Source organism: Netta rufina (assembly GCF_964035555.1).
Source record: "Netta rufina genome assembly, chromosome: 2".
NCBI classification, from domain to species: domain Eukaryota; kingdom Metazoa; phylum Chordata; class Aves; order Anseriformes; family Anatidae; genus Netta; species Netta rufina.
The window spans coordinates 17,377,873-17,401,112 of record NC_140124.1 but is presented as its reverse complement, the minus strand read 5'-3'; the positions used below and the strand labels follow the sequence as shown (position 1 = coordinate 17,401,112).

Below are 23,240 nucleotides of genomic sequence, written 5' to 3'. Positions count from 1 at the left end.
GCCAGCCTGGGAAAGGACCCTCCCTTCCCCTGAAGCAATATCAGCTAGGTAGAAAACTAAATGGGGTGGATCCACATGAATGTTGATTGCCTTTTTTATATTGTTGGGTGAGGTTTCTACCAAATCATCTTGTTGACACATGTGTCTGTTATTGTGTGAGTGCTAGTGGAAAGCAGCTGGGAGATGCACGAAAGCTAGGGGAGGCAGCACTGTGGCTTTGCTGATGCAGATCTGTGTATGCAGGTGTGGAACAGTGCTCTTTGTGAGGAAAGGAGCGACAATGAAGAACAGCAGTGAGCTGAAAGGAAGAAAACGATAGTAACCAACCAAAAGTAATTGGTGTGAACATGGAAAGATAGCACAAGGTGGAGAAAAAAAGATCAATATCAAAGATGAATTTCTGTCATATATAGATATGCCCATAACGTTTAGATTACATTCTAACTGAATGTGAGTAACAATATTTAGGTTATTGATACATATCTTAATTTGTAAAAATTTATTTCTATATGCTGTGTACTTCAAGTTCCTGAAAAATATTTTAATTACTTCAGAATGGCATCACACGTAGTGGTTGTAAGGGCTGTCACCTTACTGACAGACAACCTTGCAAAACCCTTGGCCATTGATTGTGGGGCTGACATGTTTTTAACACCTTTTCCTTAAATACCAAAGTCAACTTCTGATCTTGAGCCATGTAGACTCAACTGTAATAGGGAATATGAAATTTGGATAGGTGTGCAATGTAACGGTACCAGAGAGGGCCTAAACAGGCAGGGTTAGGTACCAGTGGCAGCCTGGAGCAAAGAACAGGTTAACTGCCTGAGTGTTTTTGATGTAGCAGCTCCAGCGGGCCGTGTGGCCAGCATTTAGTCTGGAGAAGACTCAGGGGAGACCTTATTGCTCTCTATGACTACCTGAAAGGAAGCTGTGGGGAACTGGGGGTCAGTCTCTTCTCACAGGTAACTAGTGATAGGAGTAGAGGGAATGGCCTCAAGGTGTGCCAGGGGAGGTGTAGGTTGGAAATCAGGAGACATTTATTCTCAGAATGAGCAGCCAGGGGTTGGGACAGGTTGCCCAGGGAGGTGGTGGAGTCACCATCCCTGGGGGTGTTCAAGGAAAGGTTGGACGTGGTGCTTAGAGACATGGTTTAGCAGGTGACATTGGTGGTAGAGGCATGGTTGGACCAGATGATCTCGGAAGTCTTTTCCAACCTTAATAGTTCTATGATTTTCCTCCGTGTTGTGAGAAACACTCCGTAGCCAATAACTTAGGCTCAGGCGAGGATCTCAGTGAAGTAGTAATTTATTCGCGATTGCAATGGCGGGCGCCCCACAAGCAGGACAGAGCGCATCTACTAGTTCCAAAACACAGTTTATATACCTTTTGATGGCAGGACCCTCCCCTGTTTCCCCACTGAGTGGGTAATCCAGATTCACAATCTATCTGATGCTTCACAAACAATGCATGGCTTTCAGTCGCCGGCCTGTTAAATTTCAAATTTCTTTTGACATTTTTACTGCTTGAAGTGGTAATGTTTCTTCACTTATCTGACTTGACTTGACACCATGATTTTCACCTAATTGTCCTAAGGAGTCTGATTGTCTGCATTTTACAAGGTCGCCTGCTAAACTTTCTTATCACTGTAAGCATATCTCAGTACCACATTCCCTCCTTCTAAACAATGTAACTCTGCAAAAACAACATTTCTATTCCCACAGTGTCTAGAGGCTACACTGCTGCTGCCGCCCTCACGAGCAGCCCTCCACGCACACCCCGCTCTGGGCACCACACGGCTGCAGCCCGGAGGCAGCGTTCAACCCAGCTCCGTAACCGTTTCTTTGCCCAGCCGTCCTGTTATTTGGGCTCCAGATGACGCCGGCAGCGCCCCCGGGAGATTAGGAAGGTTCGGGCCGGTTGCCGGGCGTCCCTTTTGTGAGGGAGGAGCGCTCCGGAAGCTTTTCCACCATCAGCCGCTTCCGAGGGCGCTCCGGGGCTGGGCGCTGCCGGCGGCGGCAGGGGGCGGCCATTTTGCCGCCGAGCCGGGCCCTCCTGCTGCCGGGGCCAGGAGGAGGACGGGGGGGGGGGGCTTGTGGTGGTCGCCGCCGCCGCCGCCCCTCGGGAGGATGTTTTCCTTCTCCACCGTGCAGCCTCAGGTGGGGATGAGGTGGGGGGAGAGTGGAGAGCAGCCGCAGGCCGCGCTGCCCCTTCGCGGTGCGGGGATGGCGGCGTTTGGGGGCTGTGGGGATCGGCTGGGGGAGCGCAGCGCGTTTTTGGGGGGCTGAAGGGGGGCGTGAGGGGGCTGCGGGGCGCTGGGCTGCCCGCAGAGCCGCGCCGGGTGTCGATCGTGGCTTGTGGGGGGGGAGAAGGGCCCCACAGAGCCCTCGGTATTTCGGGGGGTGAAAAGCCCCACAGACCTCTCAGTACCGGGGGGAGAAGGGTCCCCCAAACCTCTTGGTATAGGGGAGAGGAGGGCACGGTGTCGCCTCGTGGGATCAGAAGTGAAGAGCTAACCTTAGAGGTGTCATCTAGTACTACTCGTTTTTGGGGTGGAACCGAGGGGGTGTAAGCTGAAGCGAAGTTGTGCAGTTAGTTGTGGCGGGTTGCTGTGGAAGTTAAAAAGAAACAGCGTAGAAATGTGGTGAGGTGGTGAAGGAAAAGCCCTTTAATTATTTGTTATAGGAGAGGGTCTGGATGCAACTGGAAAGGCATCTTTCGTCAGTCAGGGGGTAGGATGGGACTGGCGGGTTGCACGGGCTTTGGTCTGAGCCAGTGGTTTTATTCTTCTGCTTTGTGCTAGCGGGATTAGCGCGTTACAGTGTCCGCTGTGGGCTTTGATAGCTCCTTCCAGATGTGGGGACCGTGCTAATTGCCTTGCTGGTGCCCTGAAATTGAGAGGAGGCGTGATGCAATTCTCAGGAATGTGTCACTCCGCACTTTTGTAGTGGGAAATACGTGAGGAGGCCTGGTGAGTCACTAGGGTGCCAGCTTTGGCTCTCCGAGGCTTTATAGTTTTACTGCAAGCTTCCGGAGTTTAACTCTGCACAACTGATTCTCAGGGACTTTTCACGTCATGCAGCTATGTCTGTGTTCTTTTTCTTCTTTTGTATTCGTGTCTATGGTATTTTATGTGTTTTGTAATCATAGCAGGGGCTTAATCAGGAATGGCAAGGCGCTGTTCCAGCAGCAGGAGCTGCAGCCCAGCTCTTGTTACCTAGTGACACACGCTGACACGGGGGCGTTTTGGCAGTGTTGCAATTACTTGGACCCCGTGTTCACAGCAGACAGAGTCATCTGCTAGAGGAGCCCTGATACTGACACACCTGGGCATCTGTATTCCTTCCTGAGATGGTGTTGCTGGGATGACTGAGTGTTGCTGAACTGCAGAATTAACTGAGATGCACGTGTGTGCTTTGTGTAGGCTAGGTTGGTACTTAGCTATGTTGCTAAAGTGAGATCCTAAGGGATAATCCTGACATTCCTGAAGGGAAAGTATTAATTATAGTAGCAATTTTGTGTCCTTACTATTCTAGCAAGAATCCATAAGAAGTTGTCTTTTTTTTTTTTTTTAACTGAACATTGTCTTATATGTGAATTGAGGACAGTCTCTGTCACCTAAATGTTGATGATCTGTGCCTGCTTCTGTATTTGAAAAAATCTAGTGATTATTTTACTTAAACTATTCTTGTGTTTGAAAACCAGGAAACGTGGCCTTTGTTTTCCTCATCCAAGTTTTGTGAGCTTCTAATTTGTCACACATATTTAAACTTTCTTTTTTTTTTTTTTTTCTTCCCTATAATTAGACATGTCAGTTAACGCTGTAGTGTTGAAACTAAGAACATGTTGTTTATTATGCAATCCTCAGTTAAAAGGCAGAGTACAAGATATGTAATTCTAACTTGTGGTTTGGAATGAAAATATGTTTAAATTGTGTAAAGGAAACTTAAATCATTAATTTATTTTATTTGCACAGGCTACCGTTCCCCTGAGTCACCTTATCAATGCCTTTCATTCACCAAAAAGCTCCACTACTACTGCCAGCACAGCATCCTTACAGCCTGCCCAGAGGGACTCCTCGTCAGAGCATGATCCTCAGAACAGTGAGGTACTGAAAACCTTTGGAAAATACGTGGTTTGCTTATAACTGAATTCAGTCTGTGTAATGCCAATTTAAGTGAATTTCATGTTTGATTCATTTTAAAAAACAGTGTAACGGGACTAAATGCAACAGAATCTTAACAGATAAAATATAACTTTATTGACAGAACTTAAGTCAGTGCTTTGACGGTAAGGATAGTACAAAAATTCTGTATTTCATTAATAAGAAAAAAATGCAGCTAGTACCTATCTCAGTAATGACTTAGAAAGCTGGAGAGGATCTGTTTCCACTTAACGCTTTTTGCTGCCAAGTAACAAAATACCTTTTCTGTTAGTAAACCTGCTATTATCTTTTCAGCCTGAGTTCTTGGAAAGTGTTTCATCGCTGCTTTGGAGAAAACTGTCTGAAACTTAAAACTTGTTGAGGGATTCTGGTAGATTAAATAGCATATTTGTGGGCTTTTCTTTTGACATCAGCTCTTGTTTGTAATGCTGAAAACACAGAATACAGAGGGTGCAAGGTAGAGTTAGATCTTGCTATTTTTTTTCAAATAATTTCTTGCAACGTTATGACTAAGATGATTGTGAGGAAAAACATGGAGTCTCTACAACTAACTATCAAAATCTGGAAATTGGCACAGATTCCATAATTCTACTTGTTATCCTTGTTTTGTGATTCTTCATAAATATAGGGGTATTTGCTTCTGGTGGCAAGAAGTGATTTCAGCAGGAGACTTGGATTTTTGCATGGAACTAAAAGCATATTTCATCTATTCAGTTTTGTATTTGTCTGTCTACTCAGCAGGAGGATCTGCCCTTTAATTAAAGAGTTTCATTTTTTTTCTTTTAATTCTTCCTCTTAAATTCGTCATGTACTGGTTTGTTTCTTTCTGTCATGACAAAAGGATGAAAACAATAATTTAAAAAAATGCTACCAATGAAAGGAACTTTATTTTTAAAGGATGTTCTTAAAAACAAGTTCATTAGACTGTAATAAACCCAAATTTAAGTAAAGGTTAAGTTCAACTTTAAAGTCACCAAATACTGACACAGTACGTGCAGTTGTAATACCGAATAAAGTTGAACTAGCGGAATGGCAAAAGTCATTATTTGAGGCCACAAGGTCTCTATAGTATGAAGTTACACCTGTATGCGGGGGTAGTAGCATCTTCTGAAGGGTCGTAGAAAACATTTTTCTGTAGAGTTTTCTGTGGGTTTATCTTTTTTTAAATCTTCTTACACCCATCTCCCCCAGTAGTATTGCAGTAATTTTCTAAACAATTATTAAGCTGATGTAGGAAGTCTTGATCTACTCCTTCACATTGTGTGTAAATGGTGTTTAAAAATGTACTTTTTTCTTGAGTAGAAGTGGTCTTTAAACAGAATACTGCGTTTATAGTTTAAGAATAATTTCTTACCCTTTGAATAGGGTGATACTGTAGATGCATCTAGATGTCTGTTTTAAAGTGGCTTCAGCTTTTCACATCTTATTCAAGTGTTTTTCATGTAAATCTCCATGTTAGTTTCATCTTAAAAAGTAGAACAACATAAAGCTTACATAAAAATGATTTAGGAAAAATGAAAATATCCATAATGTTCTAACTACCAAATTAAATTCCATGGCAGAAACATTTTGAATGGCTTGTCATGTAGTTATTTCTTGGTTAAGAAAATGTGAAGTCTAGTGCAGACGTTGCATCAAGAGGCTAATAGATATTTTAAATGGTCCAAGCCAATAGGAAAAATGTTTTCATAGGCATGTTTTTAAAATACCTATCTAAAAAATACGATGTTAAAATAACTTAAATCAAGATCACTGCTTTTGTAACTCAAGCAGATGTATGTTACCTCTTGCTTTTTTGAATTTTTTGTATTTTTTTTTGTAAGGAATTCCAGATCCTAGTTCCTACGCTCTCCTAAGTACAGATTTTTGCCTTTCATTGTGTCTTCCCACCTCATGGCTTTTAAAGGTTGAACTCTGGGTATAGTTTCTAAGCATCTGGTCTTCAGGTTTCTGCTAAGTTTGCTCTAGCAAGTTTTTGCAGGGAAAGAAAAAGAGATGGTGTGTGGGATTTTGTCTTTTGCCCACTTGAATGAAGTAATAAGTGGATATTACTTGTACATCTCCCCCCTCACACTCTCTAGTCTTTGTCATAAATATGAGAATGAATTGGAAAAGTATTTTTTTCCTGTGCCTGCTACAGCCATGGGAGCTATTAAAAGAGTGAATTGGGAAGAAAATTTACTTGCCATAAATGTATACTGTTAATGAAAATATCAATGTATGCATATGAAAAAGTTACTTTGTATTGACGATAGCAAATGTTCTTTAATTGTTTCCTTTCATTATTCTCTTCACTTATGAAATCGTTGTTTGTCTGAACTTCTTGGCTCGATGCAGCATTTACATTTTACAATTGACTTTGTTATTCTCATTTTTCCCCATCTAAATTAAGTAAATTGTGATCACTTATCTCTGTTTTGCAGTCTGTATTTAATTTAAGAGATCTGGGATTGTCTGATTTGAAACCTAACCAGTTCAGAGAACTCGTGAACCGGCTGCTTCCTGGCTACTACACGGAAAACAAAGTCTCTTCGCCGTGGCATACATCATACGTCTCTGCTGAGTCCTTCTTTGAAAATAAGCATGGTATGTGTTGGAGTCTAGTGCCAATGAGAGTCGATAAAATTAAATTATGAAGGTGAACACTGTGTTCTTCTGTAGTTTAATTTCTAGTGCTGTAGATAACTTGTAGTTCGAAAGTGTTTAATAAAACATCTAGTAAAGAGACTACTAATATCTTTATTGTGTACAGGCTGTCTCTAGAGTGGTGCTTCTTGAATCATGGGATTTTAAAAAATTATCTTTAGAGATTTGAACCCAAATTTTGGAATAATTTCTGAAATTTCAGACTTGAAGTAGGTGGTTGTTAAATTTGTCTAAACTCAGCTGTGGCACAAGTGCATATTCTATTAGTGATGAGTCTGAGCTATGAATTTTGTCACCCGTTTGCTTCACCAATAGAATAAATTAAATTTTGCTCATCTACTAGCGTAACACATTCATGAACATCTCCAGTTTATGTAAAGCTATTCCTTTTTTGTTTGAAGCAACGCTACATGAGCACTAAGGAAAAATGAATTTGTGATGGCAGACTGTTAACTAGCCATTAATAGTATTTATTTGCTGGAAAAAAAATGAAACATGTTTCTTTAAAGATGTTTTGTTAGGATTAGTCTTAAATACAGGCAGTGAGGGCATCATAAATATGCCCAGAAATGTGTTAGAAAAAGTATGTAGATGATGATTGAGATACTGCCTATGCGATACTGCAGCTGGGAGGAAGAGCAGAGGACTGATGTCCGAGGACTGGTAATGGGTTAATTTGTTTAATTACAGGTTCTTGAAGGATTGTGCTAAAATAAAATTAATATTTAAGAAACTAAAAACAACTTGTGTGAGAAGTAATGTTTAGTTGCCATAGGTTGTGTTTACATTTTGATATTATATTTCTACAGGTTTTGGGGATGTCTTTAGTGTTTTGCGCTCATCATGTTTGTACAGACGGCATCCTAATCCCCTCCAAAATTTCTGTTCAGACCTTAGGTGTTGGCCAGGTATGAAACAGTAAACTGTACTTTGTTTTCTTTATAACATATTTTTATTCTTGGAAGGGTTTTTTTTGCCCCTTTTGTTTTAAAGAGGACTAACCCAGAAAATATTAGTAAGTTTCCAGAAAGAGCCTTTGAATTGGTATTAGCACTGTAAATTGTGAAGACTTTTTTTGTATTTGAGCAATATGTTTCCAGGTCTAAGCCCTTCTAGTTCTCTTCAGGGCACCTTTTTAGCTGAGCTTTTAGACAAAGCTTATTTTAGAGCATGAATCTTCATTCCCATCCTTCTGGATTAGCTTTCAAACATTTCATGTTTGTCAGCATGCCTGGATTTAATTAATGTGTATGTCTGTTCCTGGAGACAGCGATGACAGCGTTCACCAATTATCTGTAGTTCACAAAGTGAGCTCCTGATTATTTTCACAAAAAAAAAGTTATGGAAAAAAAGCATTCTAAAACATTAAGTAACGTACTTGACAGTTCAGAGTATAAGTGTTCAGGGTTGCTTAAGACAGAACTAAAATGTGCTGGTTTATACAGTGTATTTTTTTAGATCCAAAAGTGTCTTCTTACAATTTTGTGTGTGGTGATTTTTTTGTTGGTCAGGCATCTTAAGTAGATTGCTGTCTGCAATTCTTTTTGCTTTCTACCTTGAATATTTTGGGGAGATTATATTCGGTTTGATCAGGATAAAGTCTTTCTCATATTATAGTTCTTGAAATTTCGTATTTTTTGGTTATTACTATTATTGTAGTGGTAGTAATGGATAGTTTTAAACTTTCCGTTTTTGAAGTTTACATACAATCACGGAGCTTTAAGACTTTGCGATCAAGAGCAAGACGTTTGCAGTCAACATCTGAGCAATTCACCGAAACAAAGAACTCACTTCCTTCACTTCTGAAGGTAAATACAAGTAGCATTATCTGGTTGTATAGGGCTTTATAGACCATCTCTTTCTCTTGAATGAATCTCCACAATTTACCAAACGTGTTCTGTTTTACTATTGTAAAAAAGTTTCTTAACTCTAAAGCTTGAAGTAAATGACAACATACCATTTTCTTACTAATACACAATTTACTTCATGTGTCATGACTGTAAAGATAGTTTCAATTTTTAGAGTAGTCATTTAAAAGTGAAAACACTGATTTAGAAATGAAATTATCAGTATTCTGTTATTGTGGCTGTGTTTAAAATATCTTGGAGTCAAATGAAGCATTAATTGAAACAAAAATACAATTAGTTTAACTTTAAAAAAAAAAGTAATACAGCATGTAATTGGTGCTTTAAGGATAGACTTATTTGTGGCAACTGTCTTTTTAAGGTGCAGAAATTTTAATGTGGATGTTTTGATGGGTTAAAAACTCACTTGTATACACTTAATTTAGCAATTGACTCTCCAGACTTGGGGTAGCCAGGCACTTACCAAAACCAAACTAACTGAGGCACTCTTTGCTTCTAATTGGTTGTACAGAAGTCAGGCTAATTAAAGAGTGTTCTTATTTTATGTTTAAAATTTCTTTGAACTCTCCCGTTCTTTTAGGCATACATGATTTAACCTATGGTCTAGGTATACAATGAAGATACGCAAGAGCTAGTTCCATGCAGTGTTGCTCTTAAATTTGGTAGGGTGACCAAGCTCTATCAAAACTATACTTTGAAGATACTTCATGTTTGGAAATAACCTAAGTTGATTTCATGAAGGAAAAAGGTTAAGCTAATAACTCCCACTGAATTCTGCATACAAAGCTAGTTGTGTGCAAGGCTGTCTTAGGTTATGTCTGTTGTTTGGGGCTCTGAACATTATCTGCTCAGAGCAAAAATCAGGATGACCCTGCTGGCACCACAGTGATTTAATGCTCAAACTACTACCCTCTGTTGTCTAATCCCACACCACCTGAATTAGATGTTTTTTCTTCCTCTCAACAATGCTGTTGAGGTAATAAGTTAAATACATATCAAAACTGAGTTTACCCTAACATTGTTATGGAAATCATTTTAGGGTTTTATCCTGAGAAAGCGAAGAATTGATGTTGAGAACTTGGATACGCTAATGAAAACAAAAAACATCCCAGAGGCACACCAGGATGCTTTTAAAACTGGTTTTGCAGAAGGCTTTTTGAAAGCACAGGTATTCCTGCAAAAAACACTCGGTAAGTTATTTTAGTTCATGTATTTTGTTTTTGCATTCAGAAAGTGGTTAATCCCAGCCTATCTTAAAATTTTTCTTTGTTTTCTTTTGCAGATTCTTTGAGAAGATCACGTTTGCTTTCTTTCTTTCTCTTTGTTCTTTGTTTTTATCTTGCTATATATTCCTCATTTTTACCTGGGAAAGGCTCCTTTTCTGATGCTGGTAAGTTAACTTTCTTTTGAAACTCTTTTACTTGCATTGTACTTCCAGTGGGTTTAGTTCAAATTAAATGTGTTTTGACATGATTGATTTAGGATAATATTTCAGTGTACTAATGAAAAAGTTGTTTCCTGCTTTTGGCTACAGTCTTTTAAACAGTAATGTTGCAAAATGTTTATGAATACAAAGTTAGCTTTTAGTATCTTTTTTATTCTTTTAATGAAACAATTGCATGGAACCAGCAGAGGAGTCTGGTTGTTCATAGATTGTGTTTGTCTTTGAATTTAGATGATGTGTTACCTAGGTCAGCGTAGGCAAAATGGTTTGATTTTTATTTGTAGTCACAGCCTAGTTGGTATTTGCATGGCCAATTGCCATCATGAAAAATCTGGTGGAAATACAAGAATGATCAAAGGCTGAATTAATGCAAATGGAGAACTTCAGTTTTGTGTTGAGCTGTGGTCTGGTCTCATGAAGATTTCGGTATGTGCAGAAACATTGAGGGCAAACTGGTTTTGTGTACCTGTTTCTGGATGCAGAGCTTTCTGCGCTACAAGTGACCTAAAAGCACTTACACTGAATTAACTGAAAATTCTTCAAAGGGTTTTTTAAAAATATATTTTATTCTTGCTTACATTTGTAAATGGAAACATTGCTTTTTAAAAGGCCAGATATAAAGGTGGAGGCTTAACATATGCATTGATGTACAAAGTACAGTCTTGGAACAAAATGAATGTAAATTTTGCTCTTCCTCTTCTGCTGTTTGCTATTAGTACGCTTTCGAACATCAAGTATCTTTGATGCAGCAGTTGATCCAATCCAGCTGAAAAATGTTACCTTTGAGCATGTGAAAGGGGTAAGTTCAAAAGTTAATTGTGTGAAAATTCTTTTTTAATCATCTTTGTGAGCGTGAAGAATGCCTTACCCTGTTAAAGGAACTTCTTTTTACGAACTGTTTTAAAAGACAGATCTCTCATATTTGGATATGCCTGAAATCTTAAAATTGAAATGAACAAAGATATGAATGATAGAATAACATTTTCCTTTTTTGTGAAGTAGAGAAGCAGTGCAATCTTGAGTAACTGACTTGATTTGCTTTTCTCCCTGCCCCCAAGCTTTCTCAAGGTGTTTGAATTGAAGTAGAACTTTATACCAACTTTTCTCCAAGGCATAACCTATAGTTTTCTCTAACTTCGTGTGTTTGTTTTGTATTTGAAAGAAAACCAGTTCAGTTTTAAGACTTGGTAATTGCTTTTTCACATGCTTAACCCTGAGTGCTTGAGAAAGAAGCCTTAGGTATATTTTGTCTACTCAACACCAGGGAGGTTTTTAGTACTCTAATGTTATTTTATATCCTTGAGGCATTTAATACTTTGTAAAAGGTGCACTCTTAACTTGTTAAATTTTGAAGGCTAGAATAGCAGATAGTTGAGTTTTGAAAGTCAAGCCAAAAGTATGTAGGTTCATCTTTATTTCTGTTCAACTCTTCTTTGGCTGTTGGTAGCAAAATGAGGACCTTCCCCTTAGATGAATGCATAGCTTTGTCTTTTTAACTAATTAGTCTAATATACTGACACAGGACTTTTGATTCCATATTTAGCTTGTTGGTCAGATCTGGTCTTGAACTGTTCAGTTATTCCTTGTTTTATTAACTTTATTCTTTACTCAGTCATATAAAGGATTGTAGGAAATAGGTTAACTTATAGACACTTTGTATCAACACAAATTATGATACAGTTTTATCTCCTCTTTCTGCTATGTATTTTTGTTCAAATAAACTTGTCTGAGTCTTTAATACAAAGGTTATCTACAAAAAAGGTGGAGTATTTTATCAATGTTTATTGATATTTCTTGGCATGTTTTCACTATGTAGGTTGAAGAAGCTAAACAAGAATTGCAGGAAGTTGTAGAATTCCTGAAAAACCCACATAAATTTACCGTACTAGGAGGTAAACTTCCAAAAGGTAAGAACCATTGCTCAGCAGATGTGAAAATCCATATGTAGCCATGGCTATATTTGTTCTCTGTTGAACGACTAATTTACAGCCTTATCTCTGAGCATTTTTTTCCTTTGGGGAATCAAAAAAGCATATGACCAAACTAATAATAAATATCACTGTTTCATTTACTTTATATTTGGGGAAAAATAAATAGTAAAATAATGTTTAAATGAATCATTAAACATTTATTTGTTTAAACATTAAACAGTTATTTGATTTATTAAATAGTAAGAAAATAATGTTAGTGGTAGTAGACTTCCTTGTTTAAACTATTTGAGGAAGAAATGCCTCCTTAAAGAGTATTGTGAAAGTTTCTTTGAGAACACTCTTAAATGAAGTGTTTTCTTTGCTTAAGGCAGTTACGTTGCATGCTTTCTGTCTTACTGTCAGTTTCCCTACGTGTAAAAATTGGTCACCACTCTTACAGAAGATTTGAGGTATTTGACATGTCACTGAACACACATAGTATTTCAAAAATATTTACTGATAAATTTATGTATAACAGGTATTGATGTACTTTGGAACAGAACTTGATGTAGCCCTAGATTTTCTAGGTCTCTTCTTTTTCCTTTAGTGTCCATAGGAGGATATATTTTTTTTAAAGTTAATAGGTTCCTGTGACCGAAAGTTTAAATTCTGTTCTACATTATCTCATTTGATAAGTATGTGTAACATTAATTTAATCTAAATGCTTGCCCAAGATAAAGCAAAAAAAGGTCTCAAAAATCTTCAAATTAATTAATCTTGAAAAAAGAATCTGACAAATTCCATCCCCCTCTCCCCACCCCAGTTTCTTGCTGATAACCTTTTAATGTTTAAGCAAAACGTAGGTGATTATCCATAATTGATTTTTCTCATGTGCTTGAAAATCTGACAAATATTGTGACATACATTCCCAGGTCAGGTGGCAGACAGGAATGACTTTTTCCTTTCCTCTCTCTGTTAATAGACTAAATCCTTTCTTATGTTTCTGTTAGACTTGTGTTATCTTGATAAACATCCAATATGAAGAATAGACTATTAGGGATTCAGCTGCTAAACTCGGCGGTAACTTTGTGGAATAATTCTGATTTGTGCTGTTATTCAATAGTCTTACAAGACTTTTTTTGTCGTCGTTTAAATGTGGTTCAGAATATATCTAGATCTTTTAAAGGAAACTACTTCAAACTGCAAGTAATGAGCAGGATCTGCAACAGGATGTTAAGTTTTTGAAGCAAATGTAAATTTCTTTTAATGCATGGAAGACCCATATCTGTATAGTAAGACTGTGTGGTTTTGGTGTTTTTAATATGTTGGTGACTTTTTTCTCTTATTTATTTTCTTTTAGGTATTTTGTTAGTTGGACCACCTGGAACTGGCAAAACTCTTCTTGCCCGAGCTGTAGCTGGTGAAGCTGATGTTCCATTTTATTATGCATCTGGGTCAGAGTTTGATGAGATGTTTGTTGGTGTAGGAGCTAGTCGCATCCGGAGCCTATTCAGTACGTGAAGTATTTGTGGTTTTGAAATCTTTTAACATGCAAGATTAAGTAGTCAGTGTGTACGTGACTTAGATTTCCATGAGCAGCAACTAACTGTAGAAACCTGCTGGTGGGCAGAATGCAATTGTAGCAAAAACTGTAACTCTTACAATACTCTGAGAAGTTATTTAATCACAGCTGTAATGTTCTATAAACCAAATGGATTTTTTAAATTTGTCATTTAGCTATTGGAAAATGTAAATCACTGTAAATTTAAAGTAAATATTTAAAATTTAAGATAAAAATAGTGTTAACTATTTCAGCTATTTCCCTTAGTTTTATATTCTCTCTTTTTTTTTTTTTCCTGATTTAGAGCTTTAATATAGCATCACAGTGTAGCACTCACCTCAGGTTTCCTTTTGCACTCCCATCAACAGGCCCTGAATAATGGGCTTTATAATAAAATTTAGGTGTCTCTCCTGTGCAAAATATCAATCTAAACACGTTTTCTGTTTTAAATAGTCAAATAAGTAATAATACAAAGGGTGTTGGGGGAAAGTCCAACTTCTCTTACATTTAGGACAGAGTGTCAGGCACTGATAACGTAGAAGTTGGTTTGCATTTGTAGAAGAAATGTGGCTTTTTTCATCTGGAAGGGGATCAAAATGTAGTGGATGTCTTGCACCTTAAAATGTGCTTGTCTTTCTGTTGATAATACTGGTATGCTAGAGGATGGTGTTTTTCACTGTCAGATAAAAAGCATGCTATATTAAAATAAGCTAGTTAAAGATAAGACCCATAGCATTTCACATTATTTTTATTTAATAGGTTAATGTTTTGTACCTGAGCCTATGCAATAAACTGTTGTATGAGTTGGTAGAAGATAGGATGACTTTCTTAATCTACTCCACTAGTTGTTTTTTTTTTTTTACCATTAGAATATACAAGCATATACAGAGAGGAAGAACTCACTTCTTTGCATTGCTTCATTTCAAAAATATATTTCATTCTGGAAGGCTAAAATTGGGATGGTTCTGGTGATGCTATAACACTTCATAATGCAAGAATAATAGACAAACAAGAATCTAAAACAAGAATCCTAAATTACATCATACACATTCTCCTACTTTGTGTGGTTGAAGTGTCTTTCAGCTATTTTTCTTTTGTCAGGGGAAGCAAAAGCAAATGCACCATGTGTTATATTTATTGATGAGTTGGACTCTGTTGGTGGGAAGAGAATTGAGTCTCCGATGCATCCATATTCAAGACAGACCATTAATCAACTTCTTGCTGAAATGGATGGGTAAATATCTGGATTTTGAGGCATAGAAGGTGCTGACTGGTATTTTGAATGTTTGCATGATTTTTTCTTCTTTGACACCATTGATTTTTTTCATAACTTTTATATCGTTGAAAATGTTTTTAAATTTAAAATGATCTGTGACCACTTTCTAGTACTCTGTAATTCATTCTGTATAAAAACACATTTTTGGCCTTTTTTTTCATACAGCTTTAAACCTAATGAAGGTGTCGTCATTATTGGTGCAACAAACTTCCCTGAAGCATTAGATAAGTGAGTATAATGCATTGATCATTTTTATGGTATGTGTATTAAAAACAAAAACAGAAAAACACCACTCCACGACAATTTTCAAGTATTACAGTGTTACAGCTGGAGTTTTGTTTTCCCTTGGAAAAGTTTGTATATTGTCTCTTAAAAGGTTGTTGAAATAAATCTCAAGAAATAAGCAACCTGATTCTAAACATCTAAAACTTCTGCAAGTTTTTCTACTTAAATTGATTGGTTACATTCCTTGCTTACCAGGCATTTTAGTAGTTGCTGACAATAGTAGTTTACCTTATTTACAAATGCAAAACCACTTAAAATTGGTCGGTAATAAAACTTTCATCTGACTTTATAGATACAAACAAGGAAAATGCGTTCTTTGCGTCTGCGCACCAGACACGTCTTTGTAGATGTCTTTAGAAAGATCAGATGGATTTGTCTTCCTCATATCTATTAGTAACAGTTTACCGTGACTTTTTTAAGCCAATATATTAAATCATCTTTTTCCTTTAGTGCTTTAATACGTCCTGGTCGCTTTGACATGCAAGTTACTGTTCCCAAGCCTGATGTAAGAGGTCGTACAGAAATTTTGAAGTGGTACCTAAACAAAATAAAGTATGATCAATGTAAGTAAATACACTGTTGTAATATCTCTTCATATAACTGTTCATACTTGATCAACCCACTGACATATTTAGTCCTTTATTTCAGTAGCAGTAGTGTCTTTACTATGTACCTCAGAAAAAAACAAAAGAATTGTCTAGTACATAGTGTTATGACAGTTTTCTGAGGCAGAGTTTCTTTCCAGCCCCTAATAGGGTTATAGTGTCTTAAGCATTAAACTTCATTTCTTCTAAAGCTGAAAGTTGTTGTTTAAACAGACAGTTTTTAAAAGAATATGATTCATGTTCAGAATTTCATCATTCCTTGTTCATGATACGTTTTTTTCAGGAACAATATGGTCCCTAATGACTTTCTTTCTTTCTTTTCCCCCACAGCCGTTGATCCAGAAATAATTGCACGAGGCACAGTAGGATTTTCTGGAGCAGAGCTTGAGAATCTTGTAAATCAAGCTGCGTTAAAGGCAGCTGTTGATGGAAAAGATATGGTAACCATGAAAGAATTAGAATTCTCCAAGGACAAAATTCTAATGGGTAGGATTTTTATATACAAAAGACATACATATGTTACAGTACATTTTGTTGTGTAATTAAAACTTTACAGAAGAAGGAAGGTTTTTGGTGGTGTTTTTATAAAAAAAAATCCTCTGTATAGTTAGTTCTGAATAGCATTTGAGAGCAGGGGCTAATTAGTATATTCAAGCTAGTATTAAATACATTCATTAAGGCTTGTTTGATACTCTGTCAGGAATGATGCATGTTGTACTTGAGCCTAGAGGCAAGACGCAGGTTTGATTTCCTCCTATTTCTCTGTTAGGAATAAGTGGAGGAGAGTAGATGACCAGAAATCCAGAGCTAGATTCAACTAAGTTGCCATGTGGTAACACAAAACTTGGAACATCTGCACCATACAGACCAAAATCTGGTCTGTTCGTGCTTGAGAAAGGAAATGGGATTTCCTTAGATACTCGGATTCATTTTGATGTACTCCTTTAAAAGGAGCATGACTGCAGAATCATGTCTATTTTAGGCATCAACTAACACTCATTAAGTGCAAAATGTTTACAAGTAGGATTTAAATTTTGCTTGCATGCTGTTCCACAGCTACTTTGTACTCTTGAATATGTATAATCTGCGTATCATGGTGGTCAGCTGTACGAATGAGATTGTTTCCTTCCTTTAAGGACCTGAACGTAGAAGTGTAGAAATTGATGAGAAAAATAAAACCATCACTGCTTACCACGAGTCTGGCCATGCTATCATTGCGTATTACACTAAGGATGCAATGCCAATCAACAAGGCTACGATCATGACACGAGGAACAACACTCGGACATGTGTGTATTTCTAGAAGTTGTTGTTGATGTACTGTTAAATGTTGTTGAGAAGTTTGCTAACAATGCTCTTGTTGTACTTAAGTTGTAATGCATGTTGGGATATAGTGAAATTTTCAGTTTAGGCTTGGAAAGCTGGCTTTTCTGTGTAATACAAATCTCTCTTCATTTTGCAATATGATCACATTTGCTTATATAATAATTCAAATATATGAGGAAAGAAATGTTTGATTCTGCTGCAGATAAAACAGCACTCAAGAGCAAGACTTTAAAGAATGTCTAAAGGACCCAAAAGTAGCAGCACTGCTCACCTGTATTTTTAATACAAACATACTTTATCAAGTTGTTCTTTGTCCTATGTGACTTTTTTTTTAAACCTAATTGTCACCTTCTTTCTAGCATAGATATTTTTCACTTTCTGTCCAAGTACTTGGTGTAGCTACTGTCAGGATAGAAGAACTGGTTTTCATTATGTCAGTTTCTTCTCAACTTTATGCAAGTTGATGTGTTCAGTTAAAGAAAAACACTGGTCTGAATCCTCCAGGCGAGAAGTTAATTTGTGCTCAACCCAAATGTAGGGAATAAGGAGAAATGAATAGAATAGATTGTTCTGTTTCTGATGTTAAGTAGCTTAATTTTAAGGTTTAAGTAGCTTAATTTTATGTGATGCTGGTGGCTCAGAGGAAGCTATTTCACCTAGTAGACCAAGCACTTCCCAAGCAAACCTGATGAGTACATAGCCTTGTAGGCAGCCCAGGGCATTCATGTTGTTGCATTTGTATTCTCTATGGATTTGAACAAGAATTGCTTTAGGCTGCCCAGGGAAGTGGTTGAGTCACCATCCCTGGAGGTCTTTAAAAGACGTTTAGATGTGGAGCTTAGTGATATGGTTTAGTGGAGGACTTGTTGTGTTAGGTCAGAGGTTGGACTTGGCGATCTTGGAGGTCTCTCCCAACCTAGACGATTCTGTGATTATTTCAGTGTTTCTTCTGTTTCATGACCATGGTTCTGTATCTTCCAGGTATCTCTGCTCCCAGAAAATGACAGATGGAGTGAAACTAGATCTCAGTTGCTTGCACAGATGGATGTCTGCATGGGAGGAAGAGTAGCGGAAGAGCTCATATTTGGAAGTGATCACATCACAACAGGTCAGCTGATCAGTAGTTAGAATCTCTGATCAGAGCTTGTGGGCAGATGTGTTTAACCTGGTGTCAGTAATTAACTTAAATTTGTTTGCTCTCCAGGTGCTTCCAGTGATTTTGACAACGCTACTAAAATTGCAAAGCTGATGGTGACTAGATTTGGAATGAGTGAGAAGGTAACGCGTCATCACTTTGTAAATAGTGATATGGCACACGGAAGTGCAGTGTAACTGGCTGTCAGTGATAAAAGGCAAAGTAGTTCTGTTGAAAAAGAAGATAACTCAGGCCTTACGATTGGCCCTGCTATAGAGAACTCCGTGAGAAAAGCTGTTCATTTGACAGTTTACAAATCAACTTGCCAGATTTTCACCTCAAAATGACCTTGAAACTTTTTAAAGTCTACAGGAAAAAAAAAATAAACCCAAACTTTTTGGAATTGAGGATACTGTTAACCTCTAGGGCAGGGAGAAGGCAAATGCTGAGTTTTGTATACTTTTAAAGAAACCTCTTTAGTCGTCGTTATTGTCTGCTAAGTGCTAGCAGTCTGAAGTTCTTGCTTTCTCTTTGATTTTCTTCTTAAATAAGAACACATGTAAGGTTCTGTACTATGACCTGTGGAAACAGAACTCTGCAGTGACTATGCAGTTTGTGAAGATGCTTCTTGTTTTGCTGCTTCTGTTGCAAACACTTCAGTAAACATTTCTTTAACTATTTTATTTGTTTGCATTTATAAGAAACGGGTGCTGAAGCTCTTACAGAGTATTTTGTGTGTTATATTGCAATAGTGGCAAAAAGATTGTTTGTTTGTTTGTTTAGCTTGGTGTTATGACCTATACTGACACCGGAAAAGTTAGCCCTGAAACTCAGTCCGCAATTGAACAGGAAGTAAGAACACTTCTGCGGGTAAGATTCTTCCCTTCAGTCTCACACATTTCTTTTGAGATGACTTGAGCATCAGTTCACTTGATTATTGAATTTGTAACGTGTACCAGTGAGAGAACATAGTTGGTTGAAAGTAATTCCCAAGTACTTAATGTAGCTGCAACTTTGAATCTCTTCATATCAAAGCTTTTTGTAAATTGTCATGCAGGAGCAGTGGATAACAAGTTGATGGTGTTGGGTTCTTAGTATGTTCCTTAGCATTTCCTCTTGTGTAAACACAAGGATTTGTATTTTGCCTATTTAATTCACAGGAAAAAACTAGTGGTGTGGGGTTTTTTTTTTTTTTTGTTTGTTTGTTTGTTTTTTTTTTTTGGAACAGATGTTGATGTTGTCTTTTCCTCCCACATCTCATAACTTGCAGCTGAATCATTTTCTGTAGAAACAGAGAAATGGCCATATTAGTTCAGACCAGAGTGTCATCTGGTTGGGACTCCTGTTACACGCAGGCATCAGAATCAGATGCTTAGGGAAGTTTATATCATTTAATTATCTTGGAACTTCCAGATCTCTGTTCTGGTATTTGGAATTAGTTTGGTACAGGTGGGAGAATTATTTATATCCGATAACATCTAAACCACTAAAAACTTTTTTGCTGAAGTTGTTTCTGAACTGACTTGGTCTGTCTCTGTAGAACTAAAAGTTAAAATTGAAGCTAATAAAGTTGCCAGCGTATTTCTACTTGAAGCAACTGATAACTGGTTGGGTACCTCTCAGCTTTGTAAAGTACATTATACTTTGAGAGTCTGATGACCTTTTGAAAACTTCAAGCTTTGAGGGAATATTTCTTGAATGCTGTAACACTGTCCATAATGTAACATTTAATATATTTGATAAGTGACTTTTCAGATCTTGTAAGTGTCTATGTCATATATAAAAATACTCAGGCTTGTCTCTGGATTTTATTTTCAGGTGTAACTTCTGCAAAATGCAAAGGTGGCATACAGCTATGTTTTCTTGAGCAATTATGGCAGCTAGGTTTTAAATCTTTGCGGGATAGGAGCTCTGGTAGCTGTGCTATGTAAGGCACAACTTTAAACACAAGCTGTATTCACCCAGAAACAACTTTTTAAATAGAATATTGCTGTTACTTTTGTTCTAAAGTTTAATAACCTTCTTTTACCTTCTTTTTTTTTTTTTTTTAAATTTCAGGACTCATATGAGCGAGCGAAGAACATCTTGAAGACTCATGCAAAAGAACACAAGAATTTAGCAGAAGCTTTACTGAAATATGAGACTTTGGATGCCAAAGAGATCCAAATTGTTCTGGAGGGAAAAAAACTAGAAGTAAGATGATGACTTGTGTGATCCAGTAACTGATAATCTGAAGAATGTACATCTAGCAATGCAGTAGTCTTACGCAGCATAGCTTTTTTTTCCCTTTCTGATGTGTGTATGGCATTAGTGACACGGTAAGATTCTTCTGTCTCTTGTGAGCTTCTGTTACTTATCTATTGTGTCTCATCAGAATAAGACACAAAAATAAAACAGGTTCCTCATCTTCTGCTCTATCTACTCTTCCCACAAGAAGTTATTCAGAAAGATAAATCTCAGGGTTGAATTCAGTGGTTTGGTTTCGTCAATCGTGTTGAAGCTGAGAAGTAAAACGTGTAGATGTACTGGTGTGTTTTGGCATAGGTTCCTGGGTCACACCATAACAGGTGCATTTGAAGTGAAACCCCGTAATATAATAGGGAAGGTTTTATGGGTAGTGACAAATTGACAAGTAAATCAGTAGTATGAGTGTTAGACTACATAATCTGTTTTGAGGTTAGAGATCACTTTTAAAGAAAACTTACTTAAAAATGTAACAAAATATCCGTATAAGTGAAGCAGCTACAGAGTGCATCTCTATTAAAGGGAATTATGAGATCTCCATGTTAGACTAAAATATTAGTGATTGTCTTCTCAGTGCTCTTCGGGTTAGAATACACACTTATGGCTGGGAGAGGAATTTTGATGCAAAACCATTAACAGGCTAAACATGTCTAAACCTCTTTGGACCATGTTTTGGGCAGAACCATGGCAGGGATAAGAGAAATACTTGTAACCTCTGATGTGCTGCTGACAAGATTCTTTAAAAAAATTTTATTACTGCAGTAGATGGACGTGATTTGATAACAATGCTTTTATACTGCTGGAGATTCTACAGAATTAGTTTCTGCTAATACTATGTATGAGCGTTTGATAATCCAACAAAGAATTTCTTCAAAGAGGACAATATTGCTCACTAGAAAGTAGCTCAGAAAACATTTGAAGCATGTGTTTCAAATAACATTCCCAGTCCTGTTCAGTAGAACTAGGGAAATACAACTTCTTTTCCGACCCTTACAAGAAACGTCTGGAAATTCTAGGCTCATAATAAAAACCAGTTTCCAATCAAGTAGAAGTGATTGCGAGCAATTATATGCCAGTATTCTTCTGATCCCATGGAACTGGTTTTTAGGAGTAACACAACTTTATCATAATCTTTCTGTACAATTAGTTGTAGACTCCTGGGAATATGAACTTCTGTTGCAGAGAAGGCCTTTTATTATTACGTTAATGTTGAAGGTTAACGTAGTTGGAGATGAAAATAGTTGGGCCGGTGCCAATAAGTGTGAATGGAAATTGGTAACTACATTTAAAACTAGAGTTAACATATTTTAGAATTTTCTGGGTGTAATGCTTGATTATAGCCTAGTTTTCCAGTAAGATCACATGCGTTTTTTTTTCTTTCAAAACTAGGATAACTTTCTATTTGCTTATTTTTCCATTGTCAGCTAGCGTAGTGACATCCCCGTGCAGCGTGGGAGAACTTCCAAACGTTATAAAACAGTATACCAAATGCCTAAGCTGACTAGTTACAGTTGTACATGTATTTTAGAAATATGCCATCGGAAACAGAAATATACTGCATATTTGGCATCTGTTTTTGGAATAATAAAGGTTAAATTTAATTATGAGTATTGTTTTTTTCCTTTTATTTATCACTGTATATTGCTACAAAATGTAATACAGAGTTCCCTACTATGTAAACTAAGGTATTATAAAACATTTGAACCTGTAAATAAATTTAATAGTTATGGCAAAATTTCACTCTCTAATGATATTTCTAGGGAACATTCTCCCTAGAAATTCAAACCTCTTTTTCAATACGTGCTTCAGTAATGGGACTTGGATAGGAATTATTGGTCTGGGGTCTCATGGGAGTGGAGCAGAGCAAGAGAAGCCTCTTGTGACTCCTGGCTGTGCTTCTTTTGATGTAGCCCCACATATGATTGGGGCTTTTTGGGCTTTGAGCACGTGTTGCCAGCTTGTGTCCAGGTTTTTCATTGACCTGTACCTCCAAGTCCTCCACGTGGCTGCTCTCAGTCCACTCATTCCCCAGTCTGTTCTGATGCTTGGGCTTGCCCTGACCCAGCACTTTGTGCATGGCCTCGTTGAGCTTCATGAGGTTCACATGGCCCCGCTTCTCAGCTGGCCCAGGTCCCTTTGGACAGCACCCCTTACCTCGAGTACCACCTGCAGCACTCAGCTTGGTGCCCTCTGCAGCCTTGCCGAGGGTGCGCTCAATCCCACCACCGATGTTAATGAGGATATTAAACAGTTGATGTCCACGTGCACTGATGCAGTCACTCCAGCGTAGCAGGCCACTAGATGAGCCACGCACAATTGGTGAAGCCACGCTGGCTGTCTCGAGTCACCTACCTGTCTTCATTTTGCCTTACCATCGCTTCCAGGAGGATCTGTTCCATGATCTTCCCAGGCACAGAGGTGAGGCTCACCTGTCTGTGGTTCCCTGGGTCTGTCCTGCCCTTTTTAAGAATGGGAGTGATATTTCCCCTTTTCATGTCACTGGGGAACTTTGCCAGACTGCCAGGACTTTTTCAGTTTGTACTGGAAATTAACTGAGAGTGTCTGTGTGATGTGACTTCCAGTCTGCTGTCCCCACCAGCATGCATTATGAAGGAAAGGGGATTCTGCTCTACGGGGTCTCTGAAATGGGTCACAAATCCAGATGGAACAAGGCTTTGTCACCCTTGCCACAGTTTTCAGAACCACTCCACAGCTGTATGTTTGGACTGAGTGGTTTTATACCTCTCAGATTTTTTTCCCTAAATTACAAATACCAGTTGCC

The 23,240-nt window shown here is 37.7% G+C and overlaps 1 protein-coding gene across 1 annotated transcript; it reads left to right on the top strand.

The window, feature by feature from the left end:
* The first annotated feature begins 1,995 nt into the window (after nt 1-1,995).
* On the top strand, nt 1,996-22,065 carry YME1L1 (YME1 like 1 ATPase). Its single transcript, XM_084282549.1, has 19 exons — nt 1,996-2,156; nt 3,974-4,105; nt 6,586-6,748; nt 7,618-7,716; nt 8,507-8,616; nt 9,713-9,863; nt 9,956-10,063; nt 10,834-10,916; nt 11,934-12,024; nt 13,388-13,540; nt 14,690-14,822; nt 15,030-15,092; nt 15,600-15,712; nt 16,085-16,240; nt 16,891-17,042; nt 18,061-18,187; nt 18,284-18,357; nt 18,998-19,084; nt 20,273-22,065. Exons 1-19 carry the CDS (start codon nt 2,127-2,129, stop codon nt 20,414-20,416), a joined length of 2,169 nt encoding a protein of 722 aa, XP_084138675.1. The 5' UTR covers nt 1,996-2,126; the 3' UTR covers nt 20,417-22,065.
* Nucleotides 22,066-23,240: the final 1,175 nt, after the last annotated feature.

Bases quoted from the DNA above. Each gene is read 5' to 3' on its own strand.
- YME1L1 (XM_084282549.1), top strand. From the start codon at position 2,127: ATGTTTTCCTTCTCCACCGTGCAGCCTCAG. The intron at 6,749-7,617 runs GTATGTGTTGGA...ATATTTCTACAG, and splicing joins CTTCTTTGAAAATAAGCATG to GTTTTGGGGATGTCTTTAGT. The intron at 14,823-15,029 runs GTAAATATCTGG...TTTTTCATACAG, and splicing joins CTTCTTGCTGAAATGGATGG to CTTTAAACCTAATGAAGGTG.